A 19,189-nucleotide genomic window follows, 5' to 3' on the forward strand; every position below is an offset into this window, starting at 1 on the left:
CTGTCACTATTATTAGGAAACAAATGACTTCTTAATTTCCTTCTTTTTCTTGGGCAAGGTTCAGCACTGTGATGGGGTTGGGAATTAGTGAGAAGCACTCAGGTGATTATCTGTTATAAAATGCTAATTGGTACAGTGAAGTAACACAGCATTTTACCAATGTAACAATAAAAAACATTTTCTTCTGGATCCCAGGCATTAAATTTTATGACCGGTCTCTTACTAAAACACTCAAATCTAATAAAGATGTGAAATATCTCTCATTGACACTGAACATCTAGAATGTTGTAAAATAGCTTTAACAATCCACATCAACTCTGTGGTTTCAAATTGACACAAATTTTGCATAGAGCATATTTTGTGCTATTACAATATTTAACTGATACAGTTTAATAACAGGATGATCAACTTTTATTGATTGATAAACAGTAGAATGCCTTTACAAAACATGTTTTTCCAATATATTTATGTTACAATACACACATTTCTTTATGAAAGTATTTGTTAAGCCTTTTTGCAGAGGCAATGGGGAAAAGTAGAGAAATAGGAGAATCAGATTTCAAAACAAATCTTCAGAAGAAGACCTAAATATTTGGCAATTACTTCCTTTTATAAACAATGATGGATTTGTAACTTTGAAACATATCAAAAGTGCAGTGCATAAATTTTATTTAAAAAAATCAGTAGGGCCAAATATATTACTTTGGCATCAAATTTCTCTATATTCAGATTCCATTTTTTATACTTATTAAATAATGTTTTTAAATGAGAAGCATCAACATCTCTAGCTAAATAATCCCATATCTGGATTAAATCATGGTAGAATTGATTTTTTAAAAAATTTCCATTTATTTATTCATCAGTAAAATGGACTATTTGACAGTGTCCCAGAAAATGAGGCTCCTATGTATAGGAAGATAATCATTTTATTATATCTGCCATTAAATTATTGACATAGCTATCTAATATATCAAATTTTCTTTTTCACACTGACATTTCCACTTGAACAAAGTCCTATGAATATTCATTATCATACCAACACTGAAGACTTAACCATTCCTGGAACAAGGAACCATCTTTATATTAGTATTTTTTGGTTATGGTGCTTAGTCTTGGTATTATTAAGCACAATGAATTTTTCTTAATGAATACAGGTGGATTAAGGCAAAAGGATATAGCCTATTCCCCTTAGTAGTATATTTTCTATCTTATTTAGAATTGTTCTTTAGGCTAATCAAACTACAGATCTGCTGGCTGGAAAGACAAAAATTGACCCCTGGGCCAGCAGCTGGCATTTTAAGCATGAGACTCTAATCTTGATGGTCACACCATCTTTCCTTGACCTACTTTGTCACCATTCCTTAGCCGAATACACAATGCTGATTTTCAAATGATACCAATTGCTTGCTGTGTATCTTGGCTGTGTGTAGATTATTTTTCCTTATTAAAAATATTTAAGAATAATTGGGCAATAATTACTTAGTCTTTGTAAATTCTCCATTGCATAATTTTTCATTTTTACAACCATTTTCTGTAGGGCTGTTGCATTTTTCTTCTGCCATCTTCTTCACATAACTAAGTGGTCCTTTCCCCTCGAAGGAGGAAGGGTTTTTGAATGAACCTCCAATTCTATCCCAAAGTGTGAAGTACTGTCCATAGTTATAGTCAAAGAACATGTGGTGGTCTGTATGATGTGCTGAGCCATTAATAAATGGCTTTAAAATCTGGGGGACACGAAAATCACCATCATGAATGGAAATGGTCCAGATATTAACCAAGATGTACAAACCTAAGTAAACCACTTTGTGTAACGGAAAGATAAAAGGGTATATATGGTAAGGTAGACTCTGAAGGAAGCCATCCACTGGGTGAAAAGCATGACTTGCAAATGGAGTGGGGATCTTCCAAATGTGATGAGGTTTATGGATACGCTAAGGAAGAAAAGGACACCAATCAGCACCAAGAACTTCAACCCTGCCACAGTCAACTCAGCTTCTCACACTCACATTATAGAAATGATCTCACTAAAAAATCCCTTTGAAATTAGCAAAATACTTTATAAAAAGGCCTGCTTCTTTCTTTACCCCAAAACTAAAATTTTAAGACAGCCCTCATAAAGAAGGCTGTCTTAAAGTGAAACTCATAAAAAAAATTAACAAAGTGTATCGGGTACTGGTTATGAGTATGGCTACTGAGGTATTAATACAGTGAGAGGAAATTCTTGGAAATAGAGAACAGAATTCATGATCATACATGCTGAAATGTGTAGTATTTTTTCTCTTTCCCCTTCCAATGACTCTACCTTGTATACAAGTCTATGATGAAGGCCTCTGTGAATCCAGTAGATCAGCATATCAGTGAAAAAGAGGAAGGAGATGACACTGACAATAAGGTGAAACCAACCTAGGAGAGATGGCAGGCACAGGAGAATCAAGATGCGCTCCTAGGACTAGAGTTCACTTTGTACCTGCCCACGTGAGTGCAAAATGGGATCCTAGACTCAAATATTACGAACTCTTTCAGCTAACTTCATATGTTATCATCTCCCTTCACTCCCTGAAAGCTGGTCATTTCCTTATTTCCATCACATAAGAGCTTGAAATGTCTTACCTTTAATTGATATCTTTTTTTAAAGTTCTTTTTTTAAACTGATATACAACATAAAAATTGTACATATTAATTTCTTAATTAAACTATAAAGATATGTATCATGAAACAGAAAAGACATTCCTAAAGGCTGGTCACAGTGGCACCCATCTCTAATCCAAGCGGCTTGGGAGGCTGAGAATGGAGGATTACAAATTCAAGCAACTTAGTAGACCCTGTCTTAAAATAAAAAGGACTGGGGATGTGGCTCAGTGGTTAAGTGCCCCTGGTTCAATCCCTAATACCCCCCACTCCCCCCAAAAAAGATATTCCTAAGACACTTTTATTTAAACCTGAGAATACTACTACTAATGCTACTTACCCATTTTCCTTCAGGTTAACCTATATAAAATACATCCTTATACAGTACTTCCCTGCTTAGAACTTTATTTTTACTAAATCCCTTAAATCTAGCATTTATTCCATAACCTGACCCTTTCTGATCTTTCCAACTTCGTCATTCCTCACCATTTGTGCACTTCTGCTGTAACCAGGTGGTTTACTCCACTTCCTCCCAATGTCTTACCTCTATACCTTTATTCACAATGTCCACAAGTCTAGAATGCGCTCTATCCTTCTATTTTTGTTCACATTTGTATTTGTTTATCAAGGCCCAGCCAATTCATCACCTTAGGGCATCATTTTTGTTGCCTCCTCTATATAACTATAATCGCTTACGTTGATAGCAAGGCTCTGGTGCCAGCAAGCTTGAGTTCAAGTCTCAGGTCCATCTCCTCTTTATGAGTAACCTAGGCAAGTTACTGAAACTCTCTGTATCTAAATTACTCACCTATAAAAGGAGCTTAATAATAGTACCTATCTCAGAACTGTTGTAGAAAAAAATGGATTGATGCATGTGAAGAGCTGAGAACTGTCACTGGCACATATAAATGCTCAATAAATACTGTTATTCTTACTTTCTATATACTAGGTAACAGAAATTTATCTTTTTCTTTTATAATCACAGTGCTAGGGATTGAATCTAGGGCCTTGTACATACTAGGTAAGCACTTTACCACTGAACTACATCTCTAGTCCCAGAAAATGTATCTTTTTTTAAAAAAAAATATTTTTCAGTTGTAGTTGGACCCAATACCTTTATTTTACTTATTTATTTTTATGTGGTGCTAAGGATCGAACCCAGGGCCTCACCTGTGCTAGGCAAGCGCTCTACCACTGAGCCATAACCCCAGCCCCCATCTAGTCCCAGAAATGTATCTTGATGAAATAATTTCAAAATTTCACAAAAGTTTAATCACATGAGACTGCTTGTAACAACAACTACAACAACAAAAAGAGACATTTAAAGGTCTAACAATTAGGGATCAACTAATAATGACGGACATCTATATAATTAAATATTATGATATTTATATACATTGATATGAAAATATGGCTATATTTATTAAGAGGAAAAATATCAGGGTGCAAACCAGTATGTGTTTTTACAATGAAGCATACATGGGGCTGGGATTGTGGCTTAGCAGTAGAGCGCTCACTTAGCAACTGCGAGGCCCTGGGTTCAATCCTCAGCACCACATAAAAATAAATAAAAGTACTGTGTCCAGCTACAACTAAAAAATAAAAATAATGCGCATACAGAGCCAGGCATGGTGGCCTGTAATCCCAGTAGCTTGGCAGGCTGAGACAGAAGGATCACTAGACTCAAAGCCAGCCTCAGCAATAGCGAGGTGCTAAACAAGTCAGTGAGCCCGTCTCTAAATAAAATACAAAATAGGGCTGGGGATGTGGCTCGGTGGTTGAGTGCCCCTGATTTCAATCCCTGGTACAAAAAAAAAAAAAAAAAAAAAAAGCATACAGAAAAGTGAGAGGATATATGTCAAAAGATTTTTAGTTTCTCAGTAGTAGCAGGATTCTTAAAAAAAATTCTTAAAAATCTGTATTTTTTGATTTTCAGTAACTTCCATGTACTACTTGAGTTACTTTTTTAGAAGTTTAAATTCAATAATGATAAGAGAAAACAGATGCAAGGGACTATCTCTGATCACTCCAGTCTTCCCCCAGGCACAATTTCATCTACAACAGACTTTTAAGTTGATAGATAAAATGAAAGAAATGCACATAAGTGTCAAGACGTGAATGCATGAAAACAAAAGTCAAAATAGAACAATCTAAAAGGAGGAAAAAAAAGACAGTAATGGTTTTTTAAAGAAACCAACTTGTGTTCCTAACCCTCATCTTATTTACTTACCACTTGGAAACTCTCCTATGTTGTCATATAATTTGCTGTAACCTCTCAACTCTAGCAGGAACAATGCAACAGTGGGGATACTTATCCAGGGTAATGACTGGACAGTGAACTTAATCTCTCGATACACTTGATTCTGAAAATGAAATTCCCAATACTTAAAAGTCACAAAATCTACATTCAACAAACTGACACAAAATTGTTTTGGGTTGGATTTTTAAACACTATTTTATATTAAGCGGCTTACCTCTAAACTGTTTCTATAAAACTTTTAATACACAGTAATAGATGCGTAAGAAAAACATTCCTTTTATCCTAAGCAGACACAGTAAATATCTTAAATTCTGAAACCTTTTCCCCTTCCCACAAAATCTGTATTCAAATTTTATAGTTAGGGAATAATCATTTCTTTCATGATTGACCTCCATCCCCAACCCTTCCTATATATTAGAAAAAAAAATTAAGTGAAGTTATTGACAAATAACTGAAGTATAAAAATGATTATAAACAACTCTAAAATTATTTTGCCTCCCCTGACTAAAGAAAAACATGATAAAAACATACTTAAGTTTGTGAAAGCCCAATACTAAAATAATTACATAAATGAAGACATTTATTCATCAATATTAGCAAATCCTCATTTATGTATCAAGCAAGATAAGATACTAGGTTTATTGTTGAAAAATCAGATTCTCATGTTTGTTTAAATTAGGGAAGGAAGGGATTAACCCTCACAAAAAATATCTAACTTTTTTTGGAGGATGGTTTCAAAAACTTTATTTAAGGTTACATATACCCAGTTTAATCTGAAAAATCTTATCCATACACTATATTGTTATTTTTACTTTAACAGTAGCTAGAAAATAGGTAAGAAGGTCTCTTACCTTTAAAAACTGTGGATGCTTCATTAATGAATGATCATACACAAAATAATAGCTCAATGTGGCACAGAAGAAATAAAGGATATAAGCGCCAAGATTTGTCACAATTAGGAGACTAATAGTTTGTCGGAAGATGTCATCCTCTGGCCATGTGGCTGGATATACGTATGGTGTAAAAAAATAATAATCTGCGGCACTGAGAACAAGGTCCATCTTAGCCCCTAAAGGAAAATGTGCAAAATTACTTGGCATGTCTACATTTCAAAAAAACTATACAGGAAGTTCCCAATTTAAGGAAAACCATACATAATACAAGTCTGCTACTGTCGGCCTCCCCTAAAATGCCATCTTTAATGCTAGGAGGAAACTGAAATAGCAGCTCTAGTCCAACCTCTTTTCATATTCTACCCAGGGATACCAGCTAGAGAAACTGAGGCCCAGGAAGCTTTTTCTCTAAGGCGATCAAGCTGACAAATGGCAGCTCTAATTCTAGATCAGCTCTAATTTTACTTTCAGATTCTTTCCTACTACATACTACAGTAATGTAGCAAGTTAGAAAGATAGATACATAGGGTACTAGTACTCAAATGTGACTCCTTTAGCTACAATTTTCAGCTGCATCTCTCTGCTTCCAGGACTCAAATCTAAAGATTTTTATTTCAGTGCTGAGACCAAAAATAAATACCCTAAAAGGTTTCTATATTGCCACCACAACCATATAAGTCAAAGACCACCTGTTCTTGTGACACAAGGAAAGAAACTCCCAATTACAGAACAGAGGGAGAAGTATTTTTGCTGTTAAGAACTAGATTACCATTTATTTCTCTCTCTTGTCAATAGTCTAGGTTAGGAATTGGCAAACAGTGGCCCAGGGGCCAAATCCGGTTCTGTTTTTTATTTAAACAATAACAAAATAAAGTTTTACTGGAATACAGGTATGCCTAGATATTTATATATCATCTATCATCCCTGACTACTTTTCTACTATAAGGAGGGTTGAGTAATTGCAACAGAGACAAGGCCAAAGATATTTACTCTATAGCCCTTTACAGAAAAAGTTTATCAACCCCTATTCTGGATTTTTATACTTGAGAAAAATTTTAGTCAATTCAGCAAATACTTAAGTGTACTCTCTACTCATGGTCCTATTATAATACCATAAAAGCAACATCATGGTCAACTCTTGTGATCTGACCATGGAACCTTTCATCTGGTACCCACTCACTCATTTTTCATTTTTTGGATATTTTCACATGCAATTAAAATCTAATGTAACAAAATAACAAAAAGTACCAGCAAGCGAAACAGTGCACTAAGACACAACAGGAACCTCAATCAGTTGGAGTCAGGAGTTGTCATCAAATGAGTGCTGAACCTAAAACAAAAACAAAATAACCTTTGTTTTTCAGAGCTTTTCAGACTTTGGAATTGTGATTAAGCCTGTACTGAGTAAAGTTCTACAAGCAGAAGAACTAAGCTGAGAAACATGCATTTGTGATCCTGGTACACTCTGCTTAAATTGCCTTCCATAGGGTTGTGCTACTCTGTAAATTCTTAAACAATGGAGAATGGTCCCTGCATCTCTTAAACTCACCATCAGAGGATATCTTCAAACTTTTGGATATTCATCAATTTAATAGGTAAGAATGACTACCTTAGTGTATATCTAATTTACCTTATTATGAGTGAGGCTAAGCATCATTTAACATATTTAGAGTAATTTACTTTATTTTAACTATAATCTGTATCCTGTACTCATTTTCTCACTGGGATTTTTATTCTCTTTGTAAAAATAAAATTTTAAAATTTTATTAGGGAGTTTAGCCTTTTGCTTATGATATAAATTGCAAACATTTCTTATTATTCTGTCAGGGAAAGAAAATTTTAATTAACAACAAATGCTAAACATTAACATATATCCATCACATATGCCACTGTTAATTCAAAAAAAGCAATTAAATGCCAAGCACTATACTAGGTAATGAGCAGAGGATAATTAAAAAGGTACGGTCAAAATCATTCTTAAAAGTAAGGCCAGGCACAGTGGTACATTCCTGTAATCCCAGCAGCTTGGGAGGCTGAGGCAGGAGGATCGCAAGTTAAAAGCCAGCCTCAGCAAAAGTAAGGCGCTAATCAACTCAGCGAAACCCTGTCTCTAAATAAAATACAAAGTAGGGCTGGGGATGTGGTCGGTGGTCAAGTGCCCCTGTGTTCAACCCCCAGTACCCCCCAAAAAAGTAAGGCAAATGCAGAAACAAATTACACCAATAAGACAAGTTCTACAATAAAGTATATATCTATATATATGTGTATACATATAAATTATATGAAAGCAGAAAACACAACAATCTCCCTTGGCTTATATAATAAAAGGCTTCACAGTGAATGTGACATTAAATTTGGGCTTGAAAGATATCACCAGAAAGAAAAGATTGGGGAAGCCATTCCAAATAAATTTAACAATTGAAATGGTAGTAAGGGGCATGCTACATTCATGGCTCATTGGATGTGGTGGGTAGGTGTCAAACAGTGTGATAAGGGTGAAGCGGAAGGAAAAAGACACTATGGGATAAACCTAATGTCTGGTTGGTGTTAAACTAGGAAGGGATCTGTTACCACGCTAAGAAATTTGAACTTTCTCTGACACATAATGCGGAGGCCATGGTACAGAATTCTGAGGTGTAATCAGACCCATATTTCATAACGATCATTCCATTAGGAAAATGAAGTATTGATGAGAAGCAGAGAAATTCATTTGGTTGTTCCTGTGCTAGATTATCTGAGAAGATGACAGTACAGACTCAGATATGGTCATACTCAGAGATTTAGCATGCAAAAAAAAATCCAGAGGCTGGGCATGGTAGCACACACTTGTAATTGCAGATATTCAGGAGTCGGAGGCAAGAGAACTGCAAGTTTGAGGCCAGCCCGGGCAACTTAGCAAGACGCTGTCTCAAAGCAAGATTTAAAAAGAAAAGTGCTGGTGATGTAGCTCAGTGGTAGAACATTGCATAGCAAGTATGAGGCCCTAGATTCAACCTCTAGTATGGGGGAAGGGATCCATAGGAGATGGGTAACTCTGAGACACTGGTATGTGAAAGGGAAAAAATTCTAGGATACCTATAAAATTTTGACTTGCCAGGGTGGATAGTGGTGTCATTATAACCCAAACAGTAAACACTGGAGAGCTAGTAGATTCAGGTAGGTAGGAATAGGGTTTGAGCAAGGAATGATGGGCTCAGTTTGGGTCTTAAATCTAATTGCCTGGGCTTCTAAATATAAGTAACAGGCCATGTTAAGTATGAACTGAGGTTCAAAAGTGAACTGAGTATTTGTTAAGCAGTTAAAGTCATATGGGGTGAAGTCCTTCTAAGGAGACAGTACAGCAGAGGAAGTACACTAAATATTAACTGATACCAGGGAACTTGAAGAGGATATTGGTACACCACTAAAGGATGGTAAGACTTGATGCACTCAACCACATATTATATACAGATGCTCCTCAGGGTGATATGCCAATAAATCTATTGTAAGCTGAAAATGCATTTCACCCACCTAACCTACTCAGCTTCCCAGATTAGTGACACAACACACTGGAGAGGGCTGGCTGCTTCTCCTCACAGTGGCATGACCAACTGAGATCTGCAGCTCACAGCCACTGCCCAGCATTGCAACAGTACATTCTGTGTATCATGAACCAGGGAAAAAATCAAAATTTGAAGTTCAAAGAAAATTTCTACTAAAGGTAAATCATTCTCACACCATTCCAAAGCTGAAAAGTCCTAAGTTGATCCATCATTAAGTTGGGAACTACCTGTAGTGCCAATATCACTAATTCAGTTCAGTACTTGAAACAGTTTGGTGCAGTCAAAAAGAACTCAAACCCTATCTTCTTCATTCAATCTTAAAATAAGATATAAGGAAAGACCCTAATAACATATCAATTCTTAAGTTTAAAAATCTTTCATTTTGCTTTTACCTGAAGAACATGCCAAAAGGTTAATATGTAATTACCTGTACATGATTATTCTGACAATAAACCAGTGCCTGGGAGGAGGAATTGTCCCTGTCCACTTGGAGGCAGTTCGGATACTGTGAAGTTAAACCTACTTTAAGTGATTTTAGAATTTTGGTTTCAATCAATTCTGTTATTGACTGTGGTAAATAGGCATCTGCAAATACTTTGCTGTAATTTCTGAAATTTAACACACAAAATCTTCTGATGGTGAAATGATCTCAAAACAGCAATTAAATTTTGAAGTCAAATTATATTCCAACACATATCTGTAAAATGAAGATAACATATCTATGTTATAGAATTGTTCTAAGGTTTAGTGATTATGTAGTCTTTTTTTGGGGGGGGGGTGTACTGGGAATTGAACTCAGGGGCACTCAACCACTGAGCCACATCCCCAGCCCTATTTTGTATTTTATTTAGAGACAGGTCTCACTGAGTTGCTTATCACCTTGCTGTTGCTAAATCTGGCTTTGAACTATCAATCCTCCTGCCTCAGCTTTTGGAGCTGGTGGGATTACAGGTATGCACCACTGCGCCCGGCTATTACGCAGTCTTCTTTTTTTTTTAGTATTTTATTTTTTAGTTGTAGTTGGACACAATACCTTTATTTTATTTATTTTTATGTGGTGCTGAGAGGCAGGTAATTCTATAATCACTAAAAACTTAAAGAGAAGTTATAGTAATATAAACATAGATAACCTCCTAGGTGGTTTCGCCTAAAAACACGTGCTATGTGAGTGCTCTACCATCGAGCCACAACCACAGCCCTTTTATGTAGTCTTCTGATACCACCTGACACTTGGTAAGTACTCAACAAACAGGAGTCATGACTGTTATGAGACAAAGCTGAGTCAAAATTAATTTAACATACATTTCTAGGTGCCATTTGACTTTTCTTTGAAAAATAATAATAGCTAATGTTAACATTTACTATATACTAAGTACCATAAATGTTACATGTATTATTCAACCTTTTAATAAACCCCAAGAGTTAGGTACTAGTATTATTCTTATTTTACAGATGAAGAATTTGGGCAGAGAAAATTCAAGTACCCTGCCCAAGATCACAGAGTAAATAAATGCTGTAGCTAGGATTCAAACACATGCAGTCTGATTACAAAGTCCAAAGTCCATGGGGGCTGGGGTTGTGGCTCAGTGGTAGAGCACTTGCCTAGCACCTGTGAGGGACTGGGTTCAATACTCAGTACCATATAAAAATAAATAATTAAATAAAGATATTGTGTCCATCTTTAACTAAAAAACAAAAGTCTTATTAGCTCTTTCTTCACCAGGATACCAACTCTTTAATTCCTTATATTTTTAAAATCCTCAGTAACTACAAGCTCATATAATTTTAAAGGGTTATACCCTCTGAAGTCAGGGACTTCACTTAAGTACCACTCCTTGAAATACAAATTTTTGTTAAGTATTATTTTGCCTTTGCAGAAACAAACAAAACTCCTTTTCTTAAAACACAATTATCAATAAAACCCTATTAGGCCTAGAATAACTGAGTGTATTATTACCTTTTTGCTTAACTTTTAAAATATTGGTAAAATAGCTAACATGTATTGAGACCCAGATATTATTTTAAGTACTTTTTTTTTTTTTTGGTATAACCTCATCTAATTTTCACAATTCTATGGGGCAGGTAATTCTATAGTCTCCACTTTATAGACAGGAAATTGAGGTCAGGAATACTTAAATACCTTGTTCAGTAATAAGTAGCAGCTATGATGTACATTCCATAGCCTAGTCTCTTAAGATGTTATAGATGTAGATGGGGGGTTCTGGGTACTACTCCATGCTAATTATATAACTTAACAGAAAAATACTCTATAAATGATGGGGCCATGTATTTATTATTTATTAGGTTTTATCACTAGAAACTTAAAGAGAAGTTATAGTAATATAAACATAGGTAACCTCCTAGGTGGTTTCGCCTAAAAACACCAGACTGCTACAAACTTTCCAGTTTGGTAACTTTCTCTGCAGAGGCAATGTTTTCCTCACCCATTCCACCTCCAAATTTACTCTGCAGTAAACAAAGGGATGCCAGTATACAAGACTTTTTACCATGCTAAAGTAACAGATTATGGAGTTCCCTTTTAATCTTCTCCACTTGGAGATGTTGTCCCTGCAATCTGTTCCCTTCCAATAACTGATAGATAACGACCAGTTTTTCAGCCGAATTTTTTTGACCCTTAAAAAGAAAATCCTTCCAAGAACGAAGGGAAATTCATCGCAAAGTAAAGCCTTAGAGTTCAGTGGCCAGACGTCCCTGGACAAGAGATCCACAATAAGCAACATAAAACATTGCACATTCTTCAAAGGTCGACCTTTGTTTTCTTCACGTCAAACCTCCTCCTTTACCCTAAGACACCCTCTCCTCGGGGCACTCTGCCCTGGGAGTCAATCTGGCCGCCACCCTTCTGGACACCGGGCCCAGCGTGCTTCTGCGGGGCCCCGCTCTCACCCCAGCATCACCGTCACACCTCAGGTAAGGATGCCCAGCTACCTGCCAGTCTGTGCTACCGTCAGCTTCACCGCTGGGATCTCAGCAGCTGCCCAGTGCCTGCCATTTAGGGTCAACGCCTGCTTCGGGTCAAAGAAAAAGAAAGGTAGAGGCACACGTTCACTCTGCCCGACCCGGGCCTGGCTCGCAGGTTCTCGGCACCGCTCTTCTTCCTCCCGCCCCCGGCCCGCTCAGGTGTATGCCGCCTCCTTCCGCCGCGCACTTGTGACTACCTGGAGAGTCCACACTGCTCCAGCCGCCGCCGCTTCCAGGATGCCTCGGCGGGCCAGCGTCGGTAAGCGGACTCTGACGGGAGGAGAGGAACCGAGCCCACGCGCCAGGCAGCAGAAGCGGCCAGCCAATCAGGGGCCGGCGCCATAAGCTGATATGACGGCGGATCGCGCGACTTGGCAGCGCGCAGCTTTCAGCGGTCACGTGGGCGCCGCGCGCCCGGCCACGCCCCCTCTCCTTCGGGTTGGTCCGGAGGGCGGTAACCGGAGTCCGTCCGGGGGGTCCGTCTGGGGGTCGGAGGGTGGAGTTTTGGGTTTTGCGTGTGTTTGCTTCCTTGCTCTCCAACTGGCACTGAGTCGTGCCAAGCAGGTTTTCCGTGTTTATGAAAACATTCCGAAAAATCAGGTTCTGCTTTGAGGGGATATGGGTGAACGTCAGAGGCATTTTCCCAGAAGCCGGAACGAGGCTCAAACATCATTCAGTTGCTAATATTTTTCACCCTGGAGCGTGCCCTTTTATACAGCGTGGAATAGCTTGGAATCTGGCCGAACCGGTATACAGAGATGTTTAAATGCTGACAAGATGAGGATTAAAATAGAAGCTTTTCCATAGGTACAGATTGTTCAAAATTACAACAACTGTAGATCGAATTGGCTTTTATTGACGATTCATTAATCCGGGCAGCATAAGATTCTGTAAAATAGTAAGAACTCCCACCAGCTGAAGAGAAAAGATTGGCTAGATATGTAGAAGAGAGCAGAATTAAGGAACAAAAAGACTGGTTTCAAAATTGCTTTCCGAACAGGGTTGACACAGAGGACTTGTCCTGTTGTCTCAGGCAAATAGGGTCCCTTCTGATTGGTTGCTGATTTTGTTTTGTGGAGGTCTAGCCCATTTCAAAGGTCAGTTTGAATATGTGGCGCTTAGCACTAGTGACTCCATTGTGGTTTAGTCTGGTTTGCTGGAATCTGATGCAGAATCTTAGTCCCCCAAAATAACCTTCCATAAATTTCATTGAACAAAGTAAAGCAAATCTTTAAATCTATAAAACATATAGACTCCCAGAGATGTGGTTTGATGTGTGAGGTATGTCGTTTTAATTTTTGTGGCTGTTAGCTTTTCCAAACGTGAATTGCAATGATTATGTTTACACATTCATCTCCCTGGGAGTTGCAACTTTAGTGGCTCTCAAAGAAGTCTTCCAACTAGGCATTTCAGCATCATCTGGAAATTTGTTGGAAATGTAACTTCTCTGGGGTCACTCCAGCTCTAGATCAGAAATTCTGAGAAGACTCCTGTAAAATGTGTTTTTAACAAACTCTGAGTTATTCTGATGTTTGACGAACGTTTGAAAGCCACTGCTTTAGCAAACTTGACCAATCAGAACTGCTTAGTCAGTTTTGCTCCCTCCAAAGTGATAAATTGGAAATCCTGTATTGTAGGAGATAACCAAATGATACCGGTCTTGAAAACCAGGATGGGGTCCTCATTCTCTGGATGTTGAAGAGTAAACACTTGAGGCAAGAGTAGAGAGAATTTTATTTAAGGGATAGAACAGAGAGAGAGAGACTCCTCCAGAGAGGAGGAAACCCAGAGCTGGTACCCAGGGGAGTTGGGTTGTCTTGCTCCTTTATAGATTTTGGGTTTCCTTTCTTTTCATGCCTGCCTGACCAAAAGGCAGGAAAAGAACTATTCAAGGTGTGATTGCTTGTGTTGGAAAGTGTGATTCTTCCTCTCCCCTAGAGGTGTTAGCACCCAGTTGATGGTGAAGTGCTGTCTACCAATTTCTAATCTTTAATAATCAGCTACCTGTCCTTTGCCCTATCTCATAAATATGGGGAAGATAATTTCCACTTGCCTCCTACTTTTAAATCACATTTTTCTCCTTTATTTCTCTTCTTATTTCATATCACAAATTTTGAAATTAAGATTTTTACATTTATTTCTAGGGAAAATATAAACATGGTTTAAAGAACATTTACCTAGTATAGAACATCTACATTGGTGCCTGCTTTAGGATAAAGCCTGGTTAGGTTTGTCTTGAGTATCAAAGATTAGTAAGAAATATTTATTGTTGCTCGTGGTGGCACATGCCTGTAATTGCAGCTTAGGTTTGTCCATTAGGATTTTTTCCCCCCTCTGTTAAATGTTATGGAAGGCATTGTTTTCGGTTTGAGCTCCTGCTACAAATCAAATGGCATTCATGATAAGTGCCGAATAGTCAAACAGAAACTTTGAAGAAGCAGGTAAAGACAAACCAGTTTTTCCAAAAAAAGAGATTCACAGTAACCGTCAGAAAGAACTCCGTCAACCTGTTAGTAAAATTAGGTAATAATTCCTTCTACTTTAATCCTTCTAAAAGAAAAACCTGATTTTAACCAATCTGCTTTCTTCTATTGTTGTTTCCTTGTTCTCGCTCATAAAAATCAGCTGTTCTGTCATGCCCAGGGAACATTCCTTCTGCTTATAGAATAAAATGCTGCCTGATTCTAGAATTGCATATAAAAACCCATTTGAAGTTTAAATATAACTTGTAAATTTGACTTCTGACATTCCCTGTACTTTAATTAATTTCACATTTGAAAATAATGTTTCTTTTGAACAACATTGAGTCTAGATTCCTGCATGGAAATAATTGCCTGTAGCAATGTTGGCTGCTCCTTTCAGATAGAGCTTGGGCCCTCCAGTTTAGTGTAACCACCAGAGCCCTCACTGTCCTCCCATCTAAATTATGTTACTTTCCTGGTTACCCTAGGCATTTGTGTGTTTTCCAACCCAGCATCTTGATATTGGGTGGGGCAGGAGCACCTTACATATGAAATAAATAACAGATACAAAGAATAAATGATAGAAAAGAAGGATTTTAAAGGGAAAAAAAGGTCCCAATTTGCTTTTGGAAAGTTTTTTTTTCTGGTAGTCAAACATAGAACATTAGACTAAATAAAATTAAAATGTCATAGGTGATGTTTAAATAACTAAGGTAATATACATAAAAATAATTTTTAAATTGCACTGGGAAAGAGAACTATTACCAAAATGACAAAAACACGCTCCCACCCTTAATGAGCCATGGTTTGTGGGAGAAATGGACATGTACCAATAACTGTTGCTTATTACAAGGTCTGGAAATAATAACTGGTGGTATAAACTAAGAACACAAACAAATGGCTATTAATTCTGATGGGAGAAATCAAGGAAGGAACATAGTTTTGTCTTATAAAACTACTGGAATGAACACTTAAAATTTGCCTTGAGTATCAAAGATAATTAAGAAATATTTATTGTTGCTGGTGGTGGCACATGCCTGTAATTGCAGCTACTTGGGAGGCTGAGACAGGACCCAGTTTGAGACCAGATTGAGCAATTTAGAGAGACCCTGTCTAAAATAAAATTTTTAAAAAGGCTGTGGATGACCTTCAGTGATGAATGAAATCTCAAAAATGAGATGTTATAATCAAACTTCAAATATAAACACTTTGCAAAAGAAGAAATACAAATGGCCAACTAATATCTGAAAAAAATATGTTCAGCACAATTAATAATTAGAGACATGCAAATCAAAACTACACGGAGATTTCATATCATATCAGAAAGGCAGTAATTAAGAATACAAACAATAATAAAAGCTGGAGAAGATGCGGAAAAATGAACACTTTTACACTATTGGGATTGTAAATTAGGACAACCAATGCGGAAATGACTATGGAGGTTCCTCAAAGACTAAGCATGACGCCCCCAGCTATACCACTCCTTAGTGTTTATCCTAAAGAACTAAAGTCAGTATATTATAGTGATACCTGCATACCCATGTTTATAGCAGCAGAGTTCACAATATCCAAACTATGGAACCAGTCTAGGTGTCCATCAACAGATGAATGGATAAATAAAATGTGGTATATATACACAATGGCATTTTTAAAATATTTATTTCATTGTAGTTGGACACTATACCTTTATTTTATTTATTTATATGGTGCTGAGTATCTAACCCAGGGCCTCACACATGTTAGGCATGTGCTCTACCGCTGAGCCACAACCCCAGTCCCACAATGGCATTTTATTCAGCCATAAAGCAAAACGAGATTAATGTCATTTGCAGGAAAGTGTATGGAACATGAGAACATTATGTTAAGAAAAAAAAAATCTAACTCAGAAGGTCAAAAGTCATGTGTTTCTCTCATAAGTGGAAGTTAGAGAGGAAAAAGGAAAAGAAAGGTAGGGTGAGGAGTCTCATGAAAATCAAAGTAGAATCGAGGAAAAAGACCAGGAGGTGAGAGGAGGGGAAGGAGTGGGGAAGTGCTGGGGAGAGATATTGGCCAAGATATATTGTTATGTTGTTTGCATGTGTGGATATGTAACAACAAATCTCACCATTATGTACAAATATAAGGCACCCCCCCAAAAAAAAAGTGGAGGGGGGAAAGAAAACAAATTAAATATAATGTCCCTATTTGTTGCAAGTGGTCTTTTATTCTTGGGGACTTCAGGCTTCCCAAGTTTTCAAAATGTGCAATCTTCTCCTGGCAACTGAAAATAGTAATAAATTAACCCCATGAAAACAAGTCTTTTTTTTTTTTTTAATCAGTTTTGAATGTGTTAATGGTGCATCCTAGGATGCAGCATTCCTACATGCTTTTCCAGGTACAGTAGTCAAATAATTTATTTATTCATTATTTGCAAAGTTCTGTACCAGGCAGTAAGTGTCAAGGAATTCAGGGATAAGCCACAATGCCTGCCTACCTTTCTGGCTCAAATCTATATGTGGGAGGCTGGGGGTGTGGCTCAGTGGTAGAGCCCTTGCCTAGCATGTGTGAGGCACTGGGTTCAATTCCTGGCACTGCATAAAAATAAATAAATAAAATAAAGGTATTGTGTTCATCTACAACTAAAAAAAATATTTAAAAAATTTTTTTAAAAATCTATACATGGGAAGAGGTCATTTAATTATTAATAAACAGTTAGAAAACGGAGGATAAATTGCCAGGCATTGTTCTTTGCACAGGAGATATTTTGGTAATCAAAAGTAAGTGCTTCCTGTCATGAAGCTTAAATATTAGTGAGGAGGTAAAAAAGCAAATAATAAGTAAATAGACATATAATACAATGTCAGATAGTGATGAAGAAAATCAAAGAAGCATAAAGAAATCAAAAATTGATGGGGGCTGTTTAGACATAGTCAAAGTTAACTTCTCTGAGAGGGCCACATTTTTCTTGAATGGAGTTAGAGGGTGTTATTCATAAACCAAGACTTAGAGTCTGAATGTTTTTAAGTGAAATGTTGCCATCAGTAATTTATCAACCCATGTTCACTCACAGCCTTGTGCTATGTTAAGAATCCAACACTAAACTGCTTAGAGACCTTTTTCTTTAAGAAGACAACACTTGTGAAGTTAGGAAATGCACATCTTTTTCATACTGTGACTTGGATCTGGAATGTACTCCATAGATCAGCATGTTATGGTTTGGTCTCCAGCCTGTGGCAGTGTTGGGAGGTGGAAACTTTAGGGGGCTGGGCCTACTAGAAGGAAGTCATTGGGGGTATGCTCTTGAAGGGGATATTGTAGTCTCTTCTTGTCTCCCTATTGGCTTCCCAGCCACTGTCATGCACTGTGGCCATGATTTACTGTGTTGCTATAGGCCCAAAGCAAAAGGGCCAAACAACCATGGACTAAAACCTCTGAAATTGTGATCCAAAACAAACCTTTACTTTTTAAAAGTGGAATAGCTCAGAAAACAGTAGTAGAAAGCTGACATAATTTCTAACTAAATTTTAGATCTGTCAAGCAGAAAAGCCTCCTTGGTGAAAAATTGCTACCAAATTCCTCAATAACTTATCAATTCTTTCATTATGTAACATTGTACTGTACTAAGAACACTAAGCACTGACCCATTTAGAATATGAATGCTTTTGATAAATATACCACCTCATCCCCATAAAATACCAAAAGTTTATAACCTTTACTTGTTTTGTTTTAGTTAAAGCTTCATCCCAGGGTTTCATCAATTGACTTCCAGACCACTCACATATAATCGAATCAAGCCTTTATTGAAGCACACCGGTGGCAACTGACCAGAATATAAAGCTGTTCCCCTGATCAGCTCCAAATAATTGCAAGGGCACTCCTTATAAGCTTGAAAACCACAAAAGGGACGTTTGGATGTGTTAGAATGGGTCAAGGTCTTGCCGACCATGTGGCTTCCCTTGGAAGCATCAGGCGTCTCTCCTTTTCAATGACCCTCCTCTTTTGCAGCATGCACACTCATTGGCTTTCTCTCATTAATCTCCTTTATCAGGAGGTTATATGGCCAGAGTTGTAAAGCTCTTCTTCTTTTCCTGGGTTCAGGCTGACTCAGAGGGAAAGACCCCCTTTATTTTAACCTAAATGTTTAAGCCTTGGCCTTAAACATCTAAAAGTCAGTTTTACCATTCTTAAACTAAGAATACTGGGCTTTAACTTTAATGTTTATAACTTTACAGTTAATTGATTTTTTTTTACATAACACAATATCTTTTATTTTATTTATTAATTTATGTAATGCTGAGGATTGAACCCAGTGCCTCACACATGCAAGGCAAGCACTGTACTGCTTTAGCCCCTTTACAGTTAATTTAATCCCTTTTAATTATTATCTGTCTACAGATGATGGCTTAATATCTCAAATTAATTTAGGTTGTGCGTTCATGAAGT

At 37.2% G+C, this 19,189-nt stretch overlaps 1 protein-coding gene across 4 annotated transcripts; it reads right to left on the reverse strand.

Annotated features, from left to right (window-relative positions):
* Window positions 1-393: 393 nt before the first annotated feature.
* Sc5d (sterol-C5-desaturase) lies at window positions 394-12,636 on the reverse strand. Of its 4 annotated transcripts, none has more exons than XM_015489721.2 (7): window positions 12,503-12,619; window positions 12,273-12,349; window positions 7,030-7,111; window positions 5,740-5,957; window positions 4,859-4,991; window positions 2,303-2,403; window positions 394-1,931 (listed from the first exon to the last, which is right to left on the reverse strand). In XM_015489721.2, the coding sequence occupies exons 4-7, from the start codon at window positions 5,947-5,949 to the stop codon at window positions 1,476-1,478; spliced, it is 900 nt and encodes a 299-aa protein (XP_015345207.1). In that variant the 5' UTR covers window positions 5,950-5,957; window positions 7,030-7,111; window positions 12,273-12,349; window positions 12,503-12,619; the 3' UTR covers window positions 394-1,475. The 4 variants fall into 4 exon arrangements, with proteins under 4 accessions (XP_015345207.1, XP_015345208.1, XP_015345210.1 ...); XM_015489722.2 differs by having other exon boundaries at window positions 12,273-12,352; window positions 12,503-12,545; XM_015489724.2 differs by lacking the exon at window positions 12,273-12,349 and having other exon boundaries at window positions 12,503-12,636.
* Window positions 12,637-19,189: the final 6,553 nt, after the last annotated feature.

The sequence above is a fragment of the Marmota marmota genome, unplaced genomic scaffold (genome assembly GCF_001458135.2).
Source record: "Marmota marmota marmota unplaced genomic scaffold, marMar, whole genome shotgun sequence".
In the NCBI taxonomy this organism is placed as follows: domain Eukaryota; kingdom Metazoa; phylum Chordata; class Mammalia; order Rodentia; family Sciuridae; genus Marmota; species Marmota marmota.